Below are 19,827 nucleotides of genomic sequence, written 5' to 3'. Positions count from 1 at the left end.
TGTTTCATTTTGGGCAGGCCAAACTTTCCTACCTGGGCATTTGGGGCTATAGTGACTTAATCCTGTCCTGTGCTGCTCTCTGAGTTGCTGTCAATCTGGTCTTTGTTTCTTTATGGCAGGCAAAGAACCTGTGACCCTCCCAGGTGTTACTGGACTCCCAGTTCCCATCAGCTCCTGCTAACGTGCGCAGTGGTCAGGGATGATGGGAGTTTTGAGACTGTTTTGACCTCCGTGTGGTTACGGAGACAGCATACAAGTTGTGCCTTTGGCACGGTGTCCTCTGGTGAACTTCACAATAGAGTTTGCCCTGTGGGTCAGATTTCCCACAATATTCCCATGAGTGGACCCATACATCTTCCCAATCTGCCACCTGCAGAGGTTTATCCACACCTTGCATAATAGGAACTCTGGCCAAAGGAATATAAGAAGTTAGGGGGAGCCTGCTAGATCAGGCCAGTGGCCCATCTAGCCTTCCATACAGTGAACCAGATGCCTGTGGGAAGCCCGCAAGCAAGACCTGAGTGCAGCAGTGCTCTCCTGCAGTTTCCAGCAATTGGCATTCAAAGCATATTGCTGTTGGCCATGAAAAAGGAGCAGGAAAAGATGTGAGTGACAAGAAGCACCTAAGCAGAAAATGCCAATCTGCGTGCCCAGGCCATTGAGTGCTTGCCACGTAGAAAGCTGTTTTATTTATTTGGCACAGACTGTAGACATTGTGAAGGGAGCAGTGGTCTCTCAGGAATGTAAGGCTTGAGCCACTCAAGGTTAAAAAGCAGCACCTCTATGGAAGCTGTGAGGGGAAGAATGGTCTCTCAGGAACATGGGCCTCAAACCATCCATGGATAAAGGTGAGGGGAATCAACCTGGAAGCTTCCAGGCAGTCCTTAAGGATGGGCCTGTGCAGTGAAGACTGCAGGACAGAGGCTCAAGCTTGACAGGAAATGGCTGTGGCCTTCTCGTCAGATGGATTTTGCATGCTTTTCTTCACCGTTAGAGAGCTTCGGCCATGCTTTTGCAGTACACAATAGACCAGAGTAATTCCAGGAGGCCTAAGAGGATTACTGCAGGGACTCTCTGAACATTCTTGGTTCCTCCCCCCCCCTTTCAGTCTTTTTGGGGCGGCAGTGGGGGGGCATGGAAGCCTGCCAGTTAATGCGGTTTTTAATGCGTGCCTTCCTATTGGGTTCTGGACAATTGGCTCAGGCCCCCCCCCCATGCCTCTTGCCAACTGAGTCATACTCCTGTTCACGTTTGTGTGTGTGTAAAGGGGGCGGGGAGCTCCTGCTCTCATTCTATCTACTTAAGGAACTGTATTGTACAGCATTTTTGCAGACCTGTTGTCGAGAAATGACAAGCATGTCTATGTACTTCATTATTTATATGTTGTTCCTGTTTTGTTTTGGGACACGGGTGGCGCTGTGGATTAAACCACAGAGCCTAGGACTTGCCGATCAGAAGGTCGGCAGTTCGAATCCCCACGACGGGGTGATCTCCCATTGCTCAGTCCCTGCTCCTGCCCACCTAGCAGTTCAAAAGCACGTCAAAGTGGAAGTAGATTACTAGGTACCGCTCCAGCGGGAAGGTAAACGGCGTTTCCGTGCGCTGCTCTGGTTCGCCAGAAGCGGCTTAGTCCTGCTGGCCACATGACCTGGAAGCTGTATGCCGGCTCCTTCGGCCAATAAAGCAAGATGAGCGCTGCAACCCCAGAGTCAGCCACGACTGGACCTAACGGTCAGGGGTCCCTTTACCTTTACCTTTTACCTGTTTTGTTTAATTGTGTGTGTGTTTTCTTAAAACCATAGTGCTTTTCAAAACTGCCTGAACTTTTGCCACACTCATTTGCCTGCTGAGGAGACCCTTGGTGTCTTTTCCGGGACCCTACAGGTTTGGGAAATGTCCCAGGGTGAACACCCAGTTGTCACAATAATCTCGTTACAACTCAGGAACCTAGTTGCAACCTTTCCTCATAGGGAATTTGCTTCAAGCCCTTGATTATTTTCTGTCCCTTTTCCAGCCATACCATTTTTTAGTTTGACCACCATGATTTGTACTCTTCAGGGGAGGGCCTCCTGCAGATCAGGAAGTCCTTCTTATCAGGAAGTCTGTTCCTCACAAAATAGGAACCAGATCCTTAATGCTGCGGCACCTGCTTGTTGGCACCTAAGCATTAGACATCTCTGTTGTCTTTTCAGCACCTCCTGAAGACCTTTGGCTTCTGAAAAACCTCTTTCCTAGTTTCCATATGCACTGGAATTACTTTTATATGTTTTAAGTGTTTTGTCATTTGGGTGTTTGCTGCCCCATGCTCTTTTCGGAGGAAGGGCGGCGTATAATTTATTATTATCATTGATCTTCTCCTTAAGGACCCCCTTGATAAGCTCTCGGGGATTTCCCGAAAGTCTGGGCTCAAAACCCATTTCTATCCTCATTCATGCTTTTGTGGCGGCAGCTTTTAATCAGTTGGCTCAATTGATTAAAATCTCAAGCTCAAGGGACAGGATTTGGGGCTCCCCCATCCTATCTGCCTAATGTACAATCATCTTTGTCTCAGGTGATTACCACCCTCGCCACATCCTGTTCCTCAGTGACTAGATGTTCCTAGACTGCACATTTTGTTAGCACCTCCCCCTCCTTCCAGAAGCATTTATCACCAGAACTTAAATGATAAAGATTTGTTTCATATACTGAGCACATGAGGAGATGGTTGTATGGCTTATCTTCCCTGCCATGTTCTTCAGTTTTGTGACTTTGCACTGAGAATCATTGTTAATTTTCCTTTGAGACCTTGCTGCTGAGGTGTGAGAAGGTACTTGAAATGGACTTCCAAGGGACCATTTTTGATCTTTCTCTTTCTCTTTCTCTTTCTCTTTCTCTTTCTCTTTCTCTTTCTCTTTCCCTTTCCCTTTCCCTTTCCCTTTCCCTTTCCCTTTCCCTCTCCCTCTCCCTCTCCCTCTCCCTCTCCCTCTCTCTCTCCCCCACCTTCTCCCTCCCCACAAAACCCACCGTTTCAGGAACAGAAATTTTGCCAGCGCTATGACCAGCTTATGGAAGCCTGGGAAAAGAAAGTGGAGCGCATAGAAAACAACCCCCGGCGCCGAGCAAAGGAAAGCAAAGTACGTGAATATTATGAGAAGCAGTTCCCAGAGATCAGGAAACAGAGGGAACTCCAAGAGCGCATGCAGAGGTTAGTGGAGATGTGTTCAAGTGTGTGTTGGCAGGAGCGCATTAAGACTCCTTTGGCACTGAAGATGGCATGTCAGTTTCTGGTGGAGACGAATGTCTTGTGGCAAAAAGGGGCTTTTCCTCTAGCTCCTTGTGTGGGAAATGCTGGCCTCCAGGCAGCAGCCTCGCTAAAATGGTTTGGGGAAGAAGTCCATGAGCAGAAATTTGCATGGAATTACAATATGCTATTAAGCACATAGATGTGAATTCAGAATGGAAATGTCAAAGAAGTCAAGCCAACTAATTTTTAGTCCAAATCACCTGAGATAATTTTTTTAGCTAATTTTGCAACATGTCCCAGATGAACCCAAATCTGATTTTTTTCAGTTTGTTTACTTCCAGTTACTTTCCTTTTAAAACAACAACAAATAAATTCTTTCGCCCCCAATAAATTTTATTAAAGTTTGAAAAAGGATACACAAAAGTTAGTATCAAATACGCAATAAATTTCTCAGTTGACCCTGCACCAAACCATTTGGGTTTCCCTTCAGTTACCACCACCACCTTGCCCCAAATCCTCTCTAGATAAAATAAATATATTTAATTTCCTCTAATTAAAACCAGAGGGGGAAATATTATTGTATGGACATAAGAATTGCACTGCTGGATCAGGCCAAAGGCCCAGCTAGTTCAGCATCCTGTTCTCGCTAGAGCCAGCCAGATGCCTCTGGGAAGCCCACAGGAAGGACCTCAGTGCAGGAGCGCTCTCAGCTCCCATTGGTCCAGCCACTAGTACTCAGAGGCATGCTATCTCTGTGGGAGGTCATGTACACCCATCATAACTGGTGGCTCTTGATAGGTGTATTTCTGTGAATTTGTCTGATCTCCTCTCTGAAGCCGCCTAAGTTAGTGGGCATCTCTGCATCTTGTGGCAGTGAATTCTGTTGCCAAGGGTGATGTAGTCCTCAAGCACCTTGGCTGGGAAAGGTCTGATCCAGTTCCTGAAAGCTCAGGAATTTGGCTATCACTGGTTTAGCACAGAGACTATACAATGGTCTCAGTCCTCCAAACCCACACAGATGAGCCAATGTAGTCCAGACTGGCTTTCCAAGCACACCGCCTCCTTCACCCACTCAGTGGCTCCAGTTGCAAGAGCTGGATCTGGATACATACTGTGGCATGTGCAAGACTTGTGGCCACAGCACAGGTGTCAGCTTGTGGCAGTGATTGTGCCATCACCTCTATGTTGGAAAAGTCTCCGAAGCCAGTCCTCAATGCTGGTTTTATCTGTATGGCAGCTCTCTGATTCTTTGACTGAGCTATCAGTAAAGTTTGCTCTTCTCTTGTTGTGCCCCGTGCCATGTGTACACACACACACACACACACACACACACACACAAGTTCCACCTTTCCCAGCTTTGACCTCTCCACTCTTTGTGTGGCACTTGTTTCATCGCACGCAAGCAGCCACAGTAATTGTTAAGAAGATACATTGCCAAGTGCAAAATGGAGCATAAATCTTTCAGCACTTTCTTTGCCGTTTCCCAGCAGGGTAGGACAGAGGGGCAGTGGCCTCTCCATGTCTGCGGCACGCAGCGAACACGAGGTGTCAGAAATTATTGATGGGCTCTCGGAACAAGAGGTGAGGCTGGGTCACCGTTTTCTTCTTCCTTTTGCGTTCTCTCCTTCTCTTCTCTTTCCTTTCCTCTGGGGAAACCAGTGCAGCCACAACAGACCTTGGCGTTGGAACTTACTGTTGACGCTACTGCCAAATTGCATTAGCTTCAGCCCAAGCTGTGTTTAGCAAACACTGTCTTGTGTTGGGGAATGTGATGCCTTGATGGATTTGACAGGACCCTAAACGGGGACTTAGGGAGACTTCTCTCTCTCTCCCTCCCTCCCTCCCTCTCCCCCCCCCTCCTGGGTCTGTTAGCTTCTGCGGTGTCTGCCAGTTGATGCTACCTATCACTGCTGATGAGATTCAGTGACGCCATTCTAAAAAGGGGCTCCTGAATTGTTTCTTTGTCAGGTGCCCCTTCCTCTGAGATTCTGATGCTCCCTTGAACTCTGCTGGGCATCAACAAGATAAAAATGTCAGAGTGTTAGTAGGTTGTGCCTTCCCTAGTTATTGTCATCAGAACATAAAAAGGCACTAGCAGATTGGAGCAAAGATCTATCTAGCCCCAGTATCCTGAACACATAGAGGGTTCCAGAGAACTGTCATAACTGATATCCATTGACAGTCCTGTCTTCCCTAAGTGTGCCTAATGTGATAAATCCTATATATTGCATGTGCATTCTTAGGGAGAATTGTTTCACTCTGAAACAGCTTAGGCTCTACAGCAGCCTTCTCCAGCGTGGTGCCCTCTAGATGGTGTTGGACTACAATGCTCACCAGCCAGCACAGTCACTTACGATAGGAGTTGGAGCCCATCAACATTGGGAGGGCATTAGGCTGACCACCCCAGCTCCAGAGCAACAAACAATTGCTGGCCTGGGCACACAGTCCATCCTCTAGCCCAGTGGTTCCCAATTAGGGGTTTGCAAAAAGCACCCAGGGGGTCCACGACCCTATCCCTTTCCTCCCCCCCAATTATTTTTTTGTCATTTTTGTATGGGAATATCACAAATTTTATGGTCTGTTTTTTAGTATATCAAAAACCCATTGCCTATTAGGGGCTACCCCACTTTTTGTTCAAAAATTGCTTTGCAGAGGTAACGACCATAGAGTTATCAAAATTTTTAGAAGTAGGGGTCTTTAGCCTGCCTTTTGAAAAATAGGGGGTCCTCAGCAATTAGTTAATTGGGAACCACTGCTCTAGCCCCTCCCCATCTGACCACTATAGCCCTCAGTTTCCCAGACAGCTTCCCTAGTTAGAGAGTCAGTAGTGTAGTGTTTAGAATATTGAATATGTCCAAGGAGACCCAGGTCCCAGGGCCAGGTGACCTAAAAGCTGAAGATGACTGCTCTAGAGCAACAATCCAGACAGCATCTTTCAGTTAATGCTGAAGCTTTTCCTTTTTGGAGAGAGAAGATGCAGTGGATCTCTCTTGGTCGCAGCAGCAGCTTTCCTCAACACTGACTGTAGTGCATCACTTCCTGGCTTTTCCCTGATAACTTCCTTTCTTTCGTGCAGCACCTACACCAGTCTTCACCAACCTAGTGCCTCCCAGGTGTTTTGTAATCCTGTGCTGCCTGAGGCTGATGAGAGTTGTAGTCCGAAGCACCTGGAGGGCACCAGGTTGGTGAAGGTTGGTCTTTCATGTCTTCATTCTTGGGTCAGTTTTCCTTTTGTGCTCTCAGTGAGACCTGTTTTCCTCTGCTTTCCCTGCCCAGAATCTGGAGAAACAGATGCGCCAGCTTGCTGTCATCCCTCCCATGCTGTATGATGCTGAGCAGCAACGCATCAAGTTCATTAACATGAATGGCCTCATGGACGACCCCATGAAGGTGTACAAAGATCGGCAGGTGATGAACATGTGGAGCGAGCAGGAGAAAGAAACCTTCCGAGAAAAGTGAGTTGTGCTGAGGAGGGGCCCATTCGTAGTCACATCTATTCATCTGTTCTTTCTCTGGGCGGGGAGGAAGCCCGTTTCACGCCACCACCGCCAGCCCTTTGGTGGATGAGTCAGGCGGCAAACCGAGAAGGCGGCTGGGGCTGGGGCGTGTGGGGAGGAGGACTACTTGTCCCCCTCGCAGTGTGCATAGGAATTCGTGGCTTTTGTTTTTGTTTTTAAATATAGTCCAGCCCCCCACAAGTTCTGAGGAACAGTGGACTGGCCCCCTGCAGAAAAAGTTTGCTGACCCCTGACTTCCGCAGAGAAGGTGCTTTCCTGGGCAAACCCTGAACTTCTGCAGGTAGTGGAGGTACCGAAAGGGCCCCCTCTGCTGAAAGGATGAGCAGAAGGCACGGTGCAAAAACCCTGTAATAAATAAAACAGTCCAATGGCCGTAGCTGTTTCCCACCATAAAACCCCTTACAAAAGGTCAAAGAGTTCCAGTCATTTTGGGGCACAAATATTGCACTGAATGCTAATGTTTTCCATATTTTTATATTACAAAATTTTATTACAAACTTTAAGTAGCCCATCTGCCCCCAACAAATTTGTTGATGCTTCTTTTCCCTCTTCCAAGACACCACTGCTAACAGGCTGGAATGCTCCAGAAACAAAAAGAGGTGTCTGCGTTTGTGTGCGTGCGTGTGCATGTGTGGTTGTGCAGACTTGGGCCCTGCTCACTGCTAACACATGGTCCTCAGAGGATTGACTGACAGCAAATGTGGCTCTTGAACCCAACAAATTAGCCACCCCTGATATGGACTTACATGAAAACTATAGTATCAGGATAAAATGAATACATTGATTTTACATCAGTTATATGTCTTAATTGCCAAATACAGTAAACTAGTATACATCACTTAATATCATAATTTCAGTCCAGCTATATTTAGTACTATACCTGTTTATAGTCCGATGTGGAAAGACAATTTCTTAGTCACCAAAGTTATTCCATCTTCATCTAGAATGGCTGAGATCCTGCCACACACCAGCATGACCAAGACGCTGAAACTAGGCCAGGACTATGTAGATTAGAGCAGGGCTTATTTCTCATTGTCTGGAGTCACCAGGTGCCTCAGCAGCAGCCTGACTCAGACTGTCAAGTCCCAAGGCCCAGAGGAACTGGCTGTCAGCCCATCAGGTGGAAACTGGGACCAGAGCAGGCAAAGCCAGGTTCCAAGGAAAGCAGATTAGTAGATGAGGTCCAGAAGGAGGCCATAGTCCACGCTGGGCAGAAGATCAAGTTCTGAAGCACAAGAGGGTGGGTTCAAGACCAGCGCACGTGAAGACGGTGCTCTGAGGGAGCAATTGGGAGATAAGATACTGTGGGGCAGCATGAGCATTGGGAGTTGCCTGGCACTGGAGCTCAGTCTTGTCTACACTGACTCTCAGTGGCTCCCCGGAGTTTCGGGCAGGGAACATTCCCAACCTTACCTGGAGATTCTGGGAATGAGCCTGGGACGCTCTGCATGCAATACAGATGCTCTTCCACTGAATGGTGGTCCCTCCCCTTCACTATACCAATGTGTTAAGTCACAAGACTATCTTTCGACTGGATCAGACCAGAGGGCCGTCTAGTCCAGCATCCTCTTCTCACAGTGGCCAAGCAGAGACCTCTGGGAAGCCCTGCAAGCAGGACCTGATTGTGCTTGAAATGAGGCCTTAGCTCTGAGGCCTGGGCTATATGGGCTCTTGTGCGCTGGGACTGGTCTTTGGGATCAGCTGACTAAACCTGTGGCCTAGATGGCACCCTTGAAGCCCAGAAGCTAGTATGCCAGGCTTATAGGCCCACGAGGTACTGTCTGGAATCCTGGTGGCCAGACATCCTGGTTCAGGACTTGCTGCACACATTCCCAGAGCCTAACACCAGTGTTAGGGAGTACAGCACCAATCACTTGAGGAAGGGTGGGATAAAAATTAAAATCATAAAATAAAAGAAATAGGGCAGCAGATCCAGGCATTATCTTCTCCACCCCTTCAGGCCAAGATTGACAGGTGGGTGGGGCTACTGCCCGTCTGTCAATCACTTGATGTTTGTATTAGTGACCCATTTCTGCCCTTGTGGTTTCAGATCAAACCACATGAGCAAGGCTAAAAGAGCCTTGCAAGCACTGACTCAGTTGATTGGCAGTGTCTGCAAACTCCATTCTGGCACAGCTGTGCCCTTACCTGCAGCGCACCAACAACACGCCAGCACATCAGCCCACACAGCAGCATCAAAAACAACAACCACAACCATTTTTTACTATACAGGCAGAGACCTGATAAACCTATATATGACATCAGGTGTTAGGCAGGTGAATGTGGCTTGGCTGCAGTGGCCTTCTGGGTCAAATGGGAAGGTGGGGGGGGGCCTGGTTAGACCCACTGGCCAACAGTTCACCACTGCTGAGCAAGGGCCTGTGATCAGCACATGGACCAGCAGGAAACAGACACATTTTTGCTTTGTTTCTTTGAACAAAATCAACCAGGATTTTCAAGTGAAACGCCCTTTATAATTGCCTCTTAATTCCACCCCCTGCCTGCCCCTCTTGTTTCCGTTTTCTAGGTTCATGCAGCATCCAAAGAATTTTGGCCTCATCGCTTCCTTTTTGGACCGGAAAGTAAGTCTTCCTCCCCCATTTCCTATGTTTCCTTTTTAAGCAAAGATTTTTCTTGCCCAAATTGTTCAGTCTAGATTGCATCTTGGCTGTGAGTCCTGGAAGATCTGCTCTCCCCCCACAGGCACTTTTTCACCTGATGTGGGAGGGTGGGGCCCAGAATGACTCCAGCTACAAAAGCTGGGGCTGCTGAGCAGGCTATTGGGCCTGGGGTATTGCTTTTTTTTGGGGGGGGTAATTCTCGCCGTTGTTGATGATGATGGTGGTGGTGGTGGGGTGTGTGCGTGTGTTATATCTTTCTTTATGAGATGTGTGTGGGGATTTGGGGGTTTGGTTGTATATTTTTGGTTGCTTTATTTAATGTTTACAACTACATTTGTTATGTTGTATTTACATATTTTTTTCATGTAATCTTCCTCAAGCATGAACTATGGAAACACAGCATATAAATAAAATTAAGTGTGTATGTATGTACAACACAGACCAGTTTTGTTTCACTTCAGAGGATCCAAAAGCATGATTTAGCTTTGAGGTGGACCTCCCCAGAATAGCAACTGAGCATGACAGCATTTTGAATCAAGCAGGGAGGGGCACAATCCTGTCACACAGGAAAGAGGCAAAGAAAGGCAAAGGGCTGGTAAAGCTGCTTTTTTTTTTTAAATGATATTTATTAAAGTTTCAGAAAAGGTTACAAAAATAAGAAAAAGAAAGAAAAAAGAAGCAAAAAATACAAAATACAGAAAAATAAAAACAATTAAAAACAAATCAATCTTTCCATGTCTTAACAAAAAAATTTTTTTCCTGCCAGTAGCACCTTAAAGACCAACTAAGTTAGTTCTTGGTATGAGCTTTCGTGTGCATGCACACTTCTTCAGACCAACACAGCTACCTATCTGTAACTTTCCATGTCTTGTCTTTCATTTACTTGTTTCCCTGACCTCCTCACACCTCCCTTTTTTGTATTCCAGTTCAGTTAGTTAATTCAGCAAATCCTTTCCCTCTTTGTTTTTATCTTAATCCTTTATCTTAATATATTATAACTTTACATTCTCACCTGTTAACAATCTATTTTTACATACTCCTTTGTAACATTACTGCTAAAACCACTTAACTTCATTCCGACATCATTCTAACATTCATTAATTTTGCAGTATTTCTGTAAATAGTCTTTAAATTTCTTCCAATCTTCTTCCACCAACTCTTCTCCCTGGTCTCGGATTCTGCCAGTCATTTCCGCCAGTTCCATATAGTCCATCACCTTCATCTGCCATTCTTCCAGGGTGGGTAGATCTTGTGTCTTCCAATACTTTGCAATGAGTATTCTTGCTGCTGTTGTTGCATACATAAAGAAAGTTCTATCCTTCTTTGGCACCAATTGGCCAACCATGCCCAGGAGAAAAAGCCTCTGGTTTCTTCAGAAAGGTATATTTAAATACCTTTTTCATTTCATTATATATCATCTCCCAGAAAGCCTTAATCCTTGAGCACGTCCACCAAAGGTGAAAGAATGTACCTTCAGTTTCTTTACATTTCCAACATTTATTATCGGGCAAATGATAGATTTTTGCAAGCTTGACTGGTGTCATGTACCACCTGTATATCATTTTCATAATATTCTCTCTTAAGGCATTATATGCCGTGAACTTCATACTTTTGATCCATAACTGTGACCAGTCAGCCATCATAATAATATGTCCAACATCTTGTGCCCATTTAATCATAGCAGATTTCACCGTTTCATCCTGAGTATTCCATTTCAACAGCAACTTATACATCCTTGACAGAGTCTTAGTTGTGGGATCTAACAGTTCTGTTTCCAATTTTGATTTTTCCACCTGGAATCCAATTTTGTTGTCCAAATTGTATGCCTCCATTATTTGATAATAATGAAGCCAATCTCACACTTTGTTTTTTAGTTTTTCAAAGCTCTGCAATTTCAATTTATCTCCCTCTTGTTCCAGAATTTCCCAATATTTCGGCCATTTGGCCTCCATATTGAGCTTTTTCTGAGCCTTCGCTTCCATCGGTGGGCTGGTAAAGCTGCTTGAGGCGGGAAAGATCTCTCCGTTCCTTATTCTTCCAGTATTAAATTCAGTTTGGAGTATTTGTGATTTATTTATTTTTTAAGCCTACATAAAATTCAAATGTGGCTTTATACCTTTGTAGCCTATTACAGTGGTACCTCGGGTTACAGACTCTTCAGGTTACATACGCTTCAGGTTACAGACTCCGCTAACCCAGAAATAGTACCTCAGGTTAAGAACTTTGCTTCAGGATGAGAACAGAAATCGTGCTCCGGCGGCGCGGCAGCAGCAGGAGGCCCCATTAGCTAAAGTGGTGCTTCAGGTTAAGAACAGTTTCAGGTTAAGAACAGACCTCCGGAACAAATTAAGTACTTAACTCAAGGTGCCACTGTATAGGCATTTTTGTATGAAAACATTATAGCAAAGCAATTTTCGTAATATAATGCACATTATTTTCACTAATCTGTGTGTTTTTGGGTGCACACACCCCTCTTTTTGCACACTTTTTTGGGAGGTGGGGGTTACAACTGCATTGCCAAATATGGAGAAGTGTGAGTTTTGATGGCTGGCTGCATTTCAGAAGAGCAACTTACACAGACTTGCATTAAGATCCTAACCAAACAAATTGTGCTCCCATCCCTATGTGCCCCATGGTGGTTTCAAGCAAGAGGCAGTGGTTCTCGATTCCAAAATTGAGATTTGTCCACTCTTGTTCAAAGCCTCCTATGGCTTGTGCTTTTGTCCACTGCAGTCATGAGCTGAAGCGGGAGAGGGGTGCTGCACCAGTGGAGGAACTACAAGACATGCACTGTGCAGTCATATCCTATGCAGCTCAGTGGAGCAACGCAGTGGCGTGGCCTTATCCAAAGCGCCTCCCCCCCATAACTTCATGTGGCTGCATTTTAAGAAGCCTTGCTTTGGGCAGCTCCGGGTCTTGAGCTAATCTGCTAGCAAGCTGGATGGGGAAACCTTTTTGCTCTTGAAATATAACTTGTCAAGTCTCAAAACACCGCTGAGGAGCTGATTTCCTGCCCTTTCCTCAGCACGCTGGGATTGGAATGCAGTTGACAGCTCCCGAAAGCGGGAAACTGAATGCATCAGCCTGAAAGTGAAGTGTGTTCCACCTTGCAAGCTTAATGGGTGGAAATAATGGCTGCTGACAGTTGTATGGCAGGTTATATGTAGTGTTCCACTGAAGCTAAAGGATGATAGACTTCTCCTACTCCTCCCCCTCCTTTCCCCCTTTTGCTTTTAGTTGCTCCAGTCATCTGGGGTCAGTCCTTCCATCTTTTCCTGTGCAGTCTTCCATAATGCTGGAAATAAAACTCTGCCAGAATGCAGAGATGCAATTCACTTAAGGGCATGTATCAGTTCTCTAACACTTTATATTATGATTTCTCAATGCAGAGTTTCTTCCTCCCCTTTAATTCTCTACCTTTGGCTCCACTTGAGGCCCCAACTGGGAGGGGGCAGGAGAGAGAGAGTAGGGAAAGATTCTCAATAAAGGAAACTGGCTAACCAGATGTCTTTTGCCTCTGCACATATCAGCTGAGACAGACAGACAGACAGACAGAGGAAGTTGCAACAGAAAGTAGCTGTTGCTCAGAGGAGGATGGGTGGTGGTGTGTGGGATGGCCCACAATCTGTATTGGTTACAGAGGGTAGTGGGTGTCACAGAGGTTTCACAGGCCATAGGATAGGATGGCTGGGACTTCCCTGACACTCATCTATCTTGCAGCTAGTCAAAGCAGACTGTGAAGCAAAGCAAAGGGGTTTTGTAATTGCTGTAAAAGCTCTATTATAGAATCAAATAATTGTAGAGTTGGAAGGTATCCTGAGGGTCATCTCGTCCAACCCCTACAATACAGGAATCTCAACACGCTGTTAGCTCAGAACTGGAAATTAGAACCTTGACCCTTGCAAGAGGAGTTGCTGGAGAATGTTTGGCCCGTAGTTGAAACAAGGATGTTAGCATTTACAATCAAGGAGTTGAGATGGGGACTTGTTGACATTTGCTGCATAACGGAAGTGTCACAATACTATAATGCCAATTGAAATGTGAGGTCATACTTTTCTCAGCATGGTGATATTATATCCTTGTTTATCTGTGTGTAATTCGAAATGAGAGTAAAATGAGAAAGGGTTTGAAAGCACAGATATGGTGCTAGTGTAATCAGTTGTCAGGAACATTCCCGGTTCAGATCTCAACCTCTGCCATGAACTCATGGGATAGCCTTCAGAAAGCTGCTTATCTCCATCTCAGCCCTCCAACTTCACCGTGGAAACAATGATACTGACCTACCCTGCTAGGTTGTTGTGTAAGGGATTAATGAGATAACATATGCTAAGTGTAAACAACAGATTACAAAATCAGTTAACGAAAAACAATAAAACCATTTTTACAATGGGTCACACTTCTGGGAAAGCCTTCTTAAACAATAATATCTTCCACAAATGCCAAAACGTCAGAATGATTACCTAATTTTATCTGGTAACTGATTTCAGAGGGCTGCAGATGCAACACTTATTTTATCTTATTTTATTTTATGATGCCCCACTTTTGTTGATTGTGAAGTGGTTTGTAAACGTACAAATGAAGAATAAATATTTTGTTCTGTGGTCTAACTTTCTGCTGCTGCTGCTGCTGCTGCTGCTTATGCATTTCATTGCTCAATGTGCGCACAACTAGTCCTCCAGTTATCCACCTTAACTCTTGTCCCCATCCTGTGTTATTGTAGACGGTGGCCGACTGCGTCCTCTACTATTACCTGACCAAGAAGAATGAGAACTATAAGAACCTCGTGAGAAGGAACTACCGGAGGCGTGGAAAGAACCAGGTGAGGAAGGCAGAGGTGGTCCTGTGGAGCAGATGTGATGGAGGTTTTGTTAATTTGTCATGCACTGACCATGTGGAAGTGAGCATGGGAAGGGGTCTTGCACTGAGTCCCACTCTTGGTCCATCTAGCTCAGTACTGACCACACTGACGGACAGTGGCTCCTCAGCTTTTCAGACAAGGGAACATTCCTAGTCTTTCTTGGAGATGCCAGAGACTGAATCTGGAACCTTCTGCTTGCAGACCCCATGGCTTTGCTCTGAAGAATAATAATTGTCACTAAGAATTGCAGATGTGGCTGAATCCGACCGGATCAAGCCAGAGGCCTACCTGGTCCAGCATCCTGTTCTTACAGTGGCCAAGCATATGCCTTTGGGTATCTCAGAAGCAGAATCTGAGCACAACAGCACTCTCCCCACCTGGGATTGCCAGCAACTGATACTTTGAGGCATATTTATTATTACTATTATTTATTAAATTTCCTCCCAACAATGGAGGTAGAATTTAGCTAGTATGAATGGGACTGTTTGTTGCTTACAATTCCATAATTGTCTTTGTGGGGCAGAAATCTGTACAGGGCACAGGCTGAGTAAATAAAAACAAATTAGTATTATTACTAAGATTGAGTCACCTTATGCTGAAGTCCCTGAAGACTTAACAGTAAAATTAATACATCTAGTATATGCTGCATGGAATATACAATAAATAGAGCAAAGCAACTGTGAAAGACAAACAGTGAAATCTCCACCCCAAGTGCAAACATGATTTCCATCAAATTGAACAATCCAAATGTGACTGACACATGAAGCCTGGGTTATTAAAAGGCCTGGGAGAAATGTTAGGTGACACCAAAAAGATGTGAAAGTGGGCACCAGGTGGGCACACTCTCTTGGGGAGAGCATTTCACAAGTGGTGAGCCACCACCCAAAAGGCCCTCTCCTGCTGCAGCCTCCACCCCCCGATCTTCAGCAGGCATGGGCCCTTGTAGGCAGGCCTCTTGAGATGATCTTAGGGCCTTCTATGGGGAAATGAATGTTCCTTCAAGTACTGGGGTCCCCAGCCTTATATGGCTTTATGTATATTGTGCTGTGTGCAATAAACTGTGTGAGGCTTTCTAGGTTAAAGCCAGCAACTTGAATTGGGCCTGCAACTGTATTGAAAACTGGTGCTCATGTGAACCCTTCATACCATACAATGAGTAAGTGGGTTGGAGGCAGGGAGGTGAGGGCCCACTAGCACAGTGGTAGAGCACCTGCTTGGCACATAGAAGGTTCAGGGTTGGTCACTGGCATCTCCACTTAAGGAGGTCTCTGTTAGTAGGGCGGGGTAGGACCACTGCCTGTGGCCTTGGAGAGCCTCTGCCTTTAGGAGTAGGCAATATCTGCCTTGGAAAAGGTCCATAGTTCAGTTGGCAGGGCACCTTCTGTGCATGACCAGGGTCCCAGGTTCAGCTCTTTAGCAGATCCATCTGAAGCATCTTCTGTTATGTGAAGCACCATCCGTTAGTTGCTTTGGATATCTTCTGAATCAGCCCTGATGTTTTTCGCCCAAGCTTTTCGTGTGTTGTAAGTTATGAACCTTTTAATCTTTGAATTCCTGTTCTATAATCCTGTTTTGTCCTTTTACTGATACTGTTTTATTGCTTTTATGTTATTTTTGCATGCTGCTTAAAGGTAAAGGGTAAAGGGACCCCTGACCATTAGGTCCAGTCATGGCCGACTCTGGGGTTGTGGCGCTCATCTCACTTTATTGGCCGAGGGAGCCGGCGTACAGCTTCCGGGTCATGTGGCCAGCATGACTAAGCCGCTTCTGGCGAACCAGAGCAGTGCACGGAAACGCCATTTACCTTCCCGCCGGAGCAGTACCTATTTATCTACTTGCACTTTGATGTGCTTTCGAACTGCTAGGTTGGCAGGAGCAGGGACCAAACAACGGGCGCTCACTCCATTGCGGGGATTCAAACCGGCGACTTTCTGATCAGCAAGTCCTAGGCTCAGTGGTTTAACCCGCTGCTTAGCAGTTTGTAAATATTAAGCAGTTCCAAAATTCTTTCAAATAAACAAACCCCCTCAAACTAGTTTAAGTCAGAGTAGAGTGTTAGCCATGCTGTGGTAACCTCTACTTTAGATGTTTGGGTAGGTGTGTGCAGGAGAAAGTGATCTTTCAGGTAACCTGGTCCCAAGTGATGGAGGATTTAAAAATAAAAATCTACCTTTAAATTGGGTTTGGAAACAGACTGGGAACCAGTGTCACTGACAAAGCACTGGTGTGATGTGGCTAAAATGCCCAGTCATAGTTAAAAATCCTGCAGTTTCTGCACCATTTTTTCAAGAAGCTCAATGAGGGTTATCTGAAGCAGGTGACCACTAGCAAAAGGGCTGTCTTGGTGGCGGCATCCTGGCGATGGAATAGCCTCCCTAGATAGGTCTGCTTGGCACCTTTGTCGTCTTTCTGCAAATAGGCGAAGACTTTTTTCTTCACCCACACTTTAGGACATTTTATGTGTTAAAACAAAAGATCCGGGCTGACATTGCTTGAGCTGTGCATTATTTTATAACCCGAACTATTAAGTGCTTTTATTTTTCCTTAGAAGCAGTTCAACTATGCTTTGACTCAGCTCTCATGTATTTCAGTGGGGCACATGGAGGAAAACTTTCTGGAAGACCCTGCCATATGTCTGTTGGGCTGTGTGTACACGCGTATGCGGCGTGGTGTGGGGCTGTGCAGTTTTGATTTTCCACCTCAATATGCTGGACTGTTTTTGGCTGGCTCTGGACTAAGAAGGTTGTTAGCTTGCTTTTAAGAATAGCTTCCCCAAAACAGATTTGGTTGGAAAGCAATACCATGTAAGGGAGCAGAGAGACTGAACTTCATGTCACAGCATCACAATGGAGAATGTGGGGAGGCGGGGGTGGGGAGGGGAAGGAAGACAGAGGGGGATGTTTGCAAAACATTATTAAAACTGGTGGCAAAGCAACATTGTATGAGCCTAGGAAGAGCCCTGCTGAATTGGGTCCAATGGCTTAACTAATCCAGCACCCTGCTCTCACAGTGGCCAGTCAGGTGTATCTTGGAACCCCGCAAGAAGAACATTTATTTATTTATTCCATAAAATTTATATACTGCTTGATTTTAAAAGATCTCAAAGTGGTTGCTGGTGTTCACCAACAACTAGTGTTCAAAGGCATGCTGCCTTTGACTTTGGAGCAAGCTTATCGCCACACGATTAGTAGTCTTATCCCCATTTAAAGAACACACACACAGCCTTATTGCAGTCCATGGACCCAAAATAGTACAACAGTAGTAAATATCAACAGTTATTAAGCTGTAAAATCGGCCTTGCTAGCCAATAGAGGAGCTTTAGCCTGTAGATACCGATTTCTGATTTTTGCTGCCTCTGAGAGGATTTTGCTACAGATAATGTAATAGTATCAAACTTATCCTCAAGGAGAACCTTGACATTCCAGGTTGTTCTTTTAGTATTCGATTGATTAGATGCTGTCTCAACTACAATGCAATAAAATGTGCTCCATACATTTAATATCCTGGTTACATGGGCACAGCCTAGCTTGGTATGGACACCAGCCAATCTTCCCCTCAGCATTTCAGAAGGGAAGGGAAAACATTTAATCTGGCTTTAGAAAACAGATGGTAGTAAGTAGATACAGTCAAATTCTTAAGGTAGGGAGATAACAGAAAACCCTGTAGGTATTGGATTCGTGACACAGATGGGCCACAGGTCACATGTGAGCAAGATCACACATCACTAAAGGCAATATCCCATAACCTCGTGCTTCACAGCTTTGAGGGCAGTGTCATACCCAGGTGGGTAAGAAAAGATGATGGGAGACCTATTGAAGAGGCCTTATGTGCCATTGGTTTTTGACCAGGAGCTGATGTACTTCTCATTTATACTCTGGTTTCTCCTCAGATCGTATTAATCTTTCACCATTTAAAGCTATCCAAGTTGTTGACTATTTGTACATTTGTGGTAGTGAATTCAGTGTGCTGTGGAAAGAAGTACTTACTCTTATATGTCCCAAGTCTAGTTGGTTGGGTCTTACCACTCACCAGCACCTTGTTTTGAATCTGTCACTGTTGTATAAGCCAGTCATCCTAAAGTAACATTTAGATGCTTTCAGTGATGTGGGGTAGAAGGTTTTTTAACGTGGAAATTTTTCCATTGCTTAATATTTCCATGGAAAAAAATCCATTTCCTAAGTTCATTAGTGACAGTGAATGGATGCCATTTGCAAACACAACATCATTGTTGTTGCTGTTGTTGTTTAGTCGTGTCCGCCTCTTTGTGACCCCATGGACCAGAGCACGCCAGGCACTTCTGTCTTCCACTGCCTCCCACAGTTTGGTCAAACTCATGTTGGTAGCTTTGAGAACACTGTCCCACCATCTCGTCCTCTGCCATCCCCATCTCCTTGTGCCCTCCATCTTTCCCAACATCAGGGTCTTTTCCAGGGAGTATTTTTGTTTACTAAATAAAGAAAAAAAAATTAAACTTTGTTTACTAAATACATGTAAAATAAGCATACCAAATTAAATCACCTACTAGGGCATCAGAAAATTTTCCCCATGTAAACTGAAATTTCCCCCAATTCAAGTTCCTCTGTGCAAATAAAGGTAAAGTTAAAGGAACCCCTGCCCGTACAGGCCAGTCGTGTCCGACTCTAGGGTTGCGAGCCCATCTCACTTAAGAGGCCGGGGGCCAGCGCCGTCCGGAGACACTTCCGGGTCACGTGGCCAGCGTGACGAAGCTGCTCTGGCGAGCCAGCACCAGCGCAGCACACGGAAACGCCGTTTACCTTCCTGCTATAAAGCGGTACCTATTTATCTACTTGCACTTAGGGGTGCTTTCGAACTGCTAGGTGGGCAGGAGCTGGGACCGAAAGATGGGAGCTCACCCCGCCGCGGGGATTCGAAGCGGCGACCATACGATCGGCAAGTCCTAGGCACTGAGGTTTTACCCACAGCGCCACCCGCATCCCTTCTGTGCAAATAGCTTAGTTCAATTCTCACAGTAGCCAGCCAGACGCTTGTGGGAAACCTGCAAGAAAGACATTGGGGAGTAGTGGGGGCAGGGGGCAACAGCTTTCTCTCCAGCTTTCTTGCCCAATTTGTGTAGGGAAATTTTCCAGTTAATAATTTTCTGGAAAACCCACATTACTGTTTGATTTGCAGAATGGAAAAGATGACCCAGAGGTACAATTAACCTTCCCTGCTATAAATGAGAGGTTTCCCTCAGAGGCTGGGAATCTGCTGAAAACAGCATTCCCTCCGCAGATATCTATTGGGGCATGTGCCCGTGGTGGGAGGGGCCAGATGTAAAGGAGGTGGGGCCAGAGGTAAAAACAGACACACCCTATTGCTGTCACTTCTTCTGCCACCCCTTTACCTCCCGCCTACCTTGTCACACTCATGAAATCATGAATTAGAACTCTGGCTTGCCCATCCCTAGTTTAGATGGACCTGCCTATGGTATGACCTGGTGTGCTGGTCCCGGGGGGAGGTTACCGTGAGGCGTGGTCAGAGTCCGGTCCTGGGCCGAGGGTCTGGAGACTGTCCAGCAAGGGTGAAGCAGGGTCCAGAGCAAGAAGCCGAGCGTCGGCGGGAACTCTGGAAGAAAAGTTCTGGGTG

The 19,827-nt window shown here is 45.7% G+C and overlaps 1 protein-coding gene across 50 annotated transcripts in view; it reads left to right on the top strand.

Annotated features, from left to right (window-relative positions):
- NCOR2 (nuclear receptor corepressor 2) overlaps positions 1-19,827 on the top strand; it is a 349,636-nt gene that overhangs the window by 176,550 nt on the left and 153,259 nt on the right. For 29 of the 50 annotated variants that reach the window (XM_083589553.1, XM_083589600.1, XM_083589585.1 and 26 more), the window contains exons 10-14: positions 3,012-3,184; positions 4,711-4,804; positions 6,500-6,678; positions 9,269-9,323; positions 14,083-14,196. In XM_083589553.1, the coding sequence (XP_083445679.1) occupies positions 3,012-3,184; positions 4,711-4,804; positions 6,500-6,678; positions 9,269-9,323; positions 14,083-14,196 (615 nt within the window). The remainder of the gene's footprint in view (positions 1-3,011; positions 3,185-4,710; positions 4,805-6,499; positions 6,679-9,268; positions 9,324-14,082; positions 14,197-19,827) is intronic. The other 21 variants (XM_083589595.1, XM_083589578.1, XM_083589576.1 and 18 more) reach the window with 3 other exon arrangements.

The sequence above is a fragment of the Podarcis filfolensis genome, assembly GCF_964270895.1.
Source record: "Podarcis filfolensis genome assembly, chromosome: 16".
Classification (NCBI taxonomy): domain Eukaryota; kingdom Metazoa; phylum Chordata; class Lepidosauria; order Squamata; family Lacertidae; genus Podarcis; species Podarcis filfolensis.
Note: the sequence above shows the minus strand (reverse complement) of the source record. Positions and strands in the feature narration are given on the sequence as shown.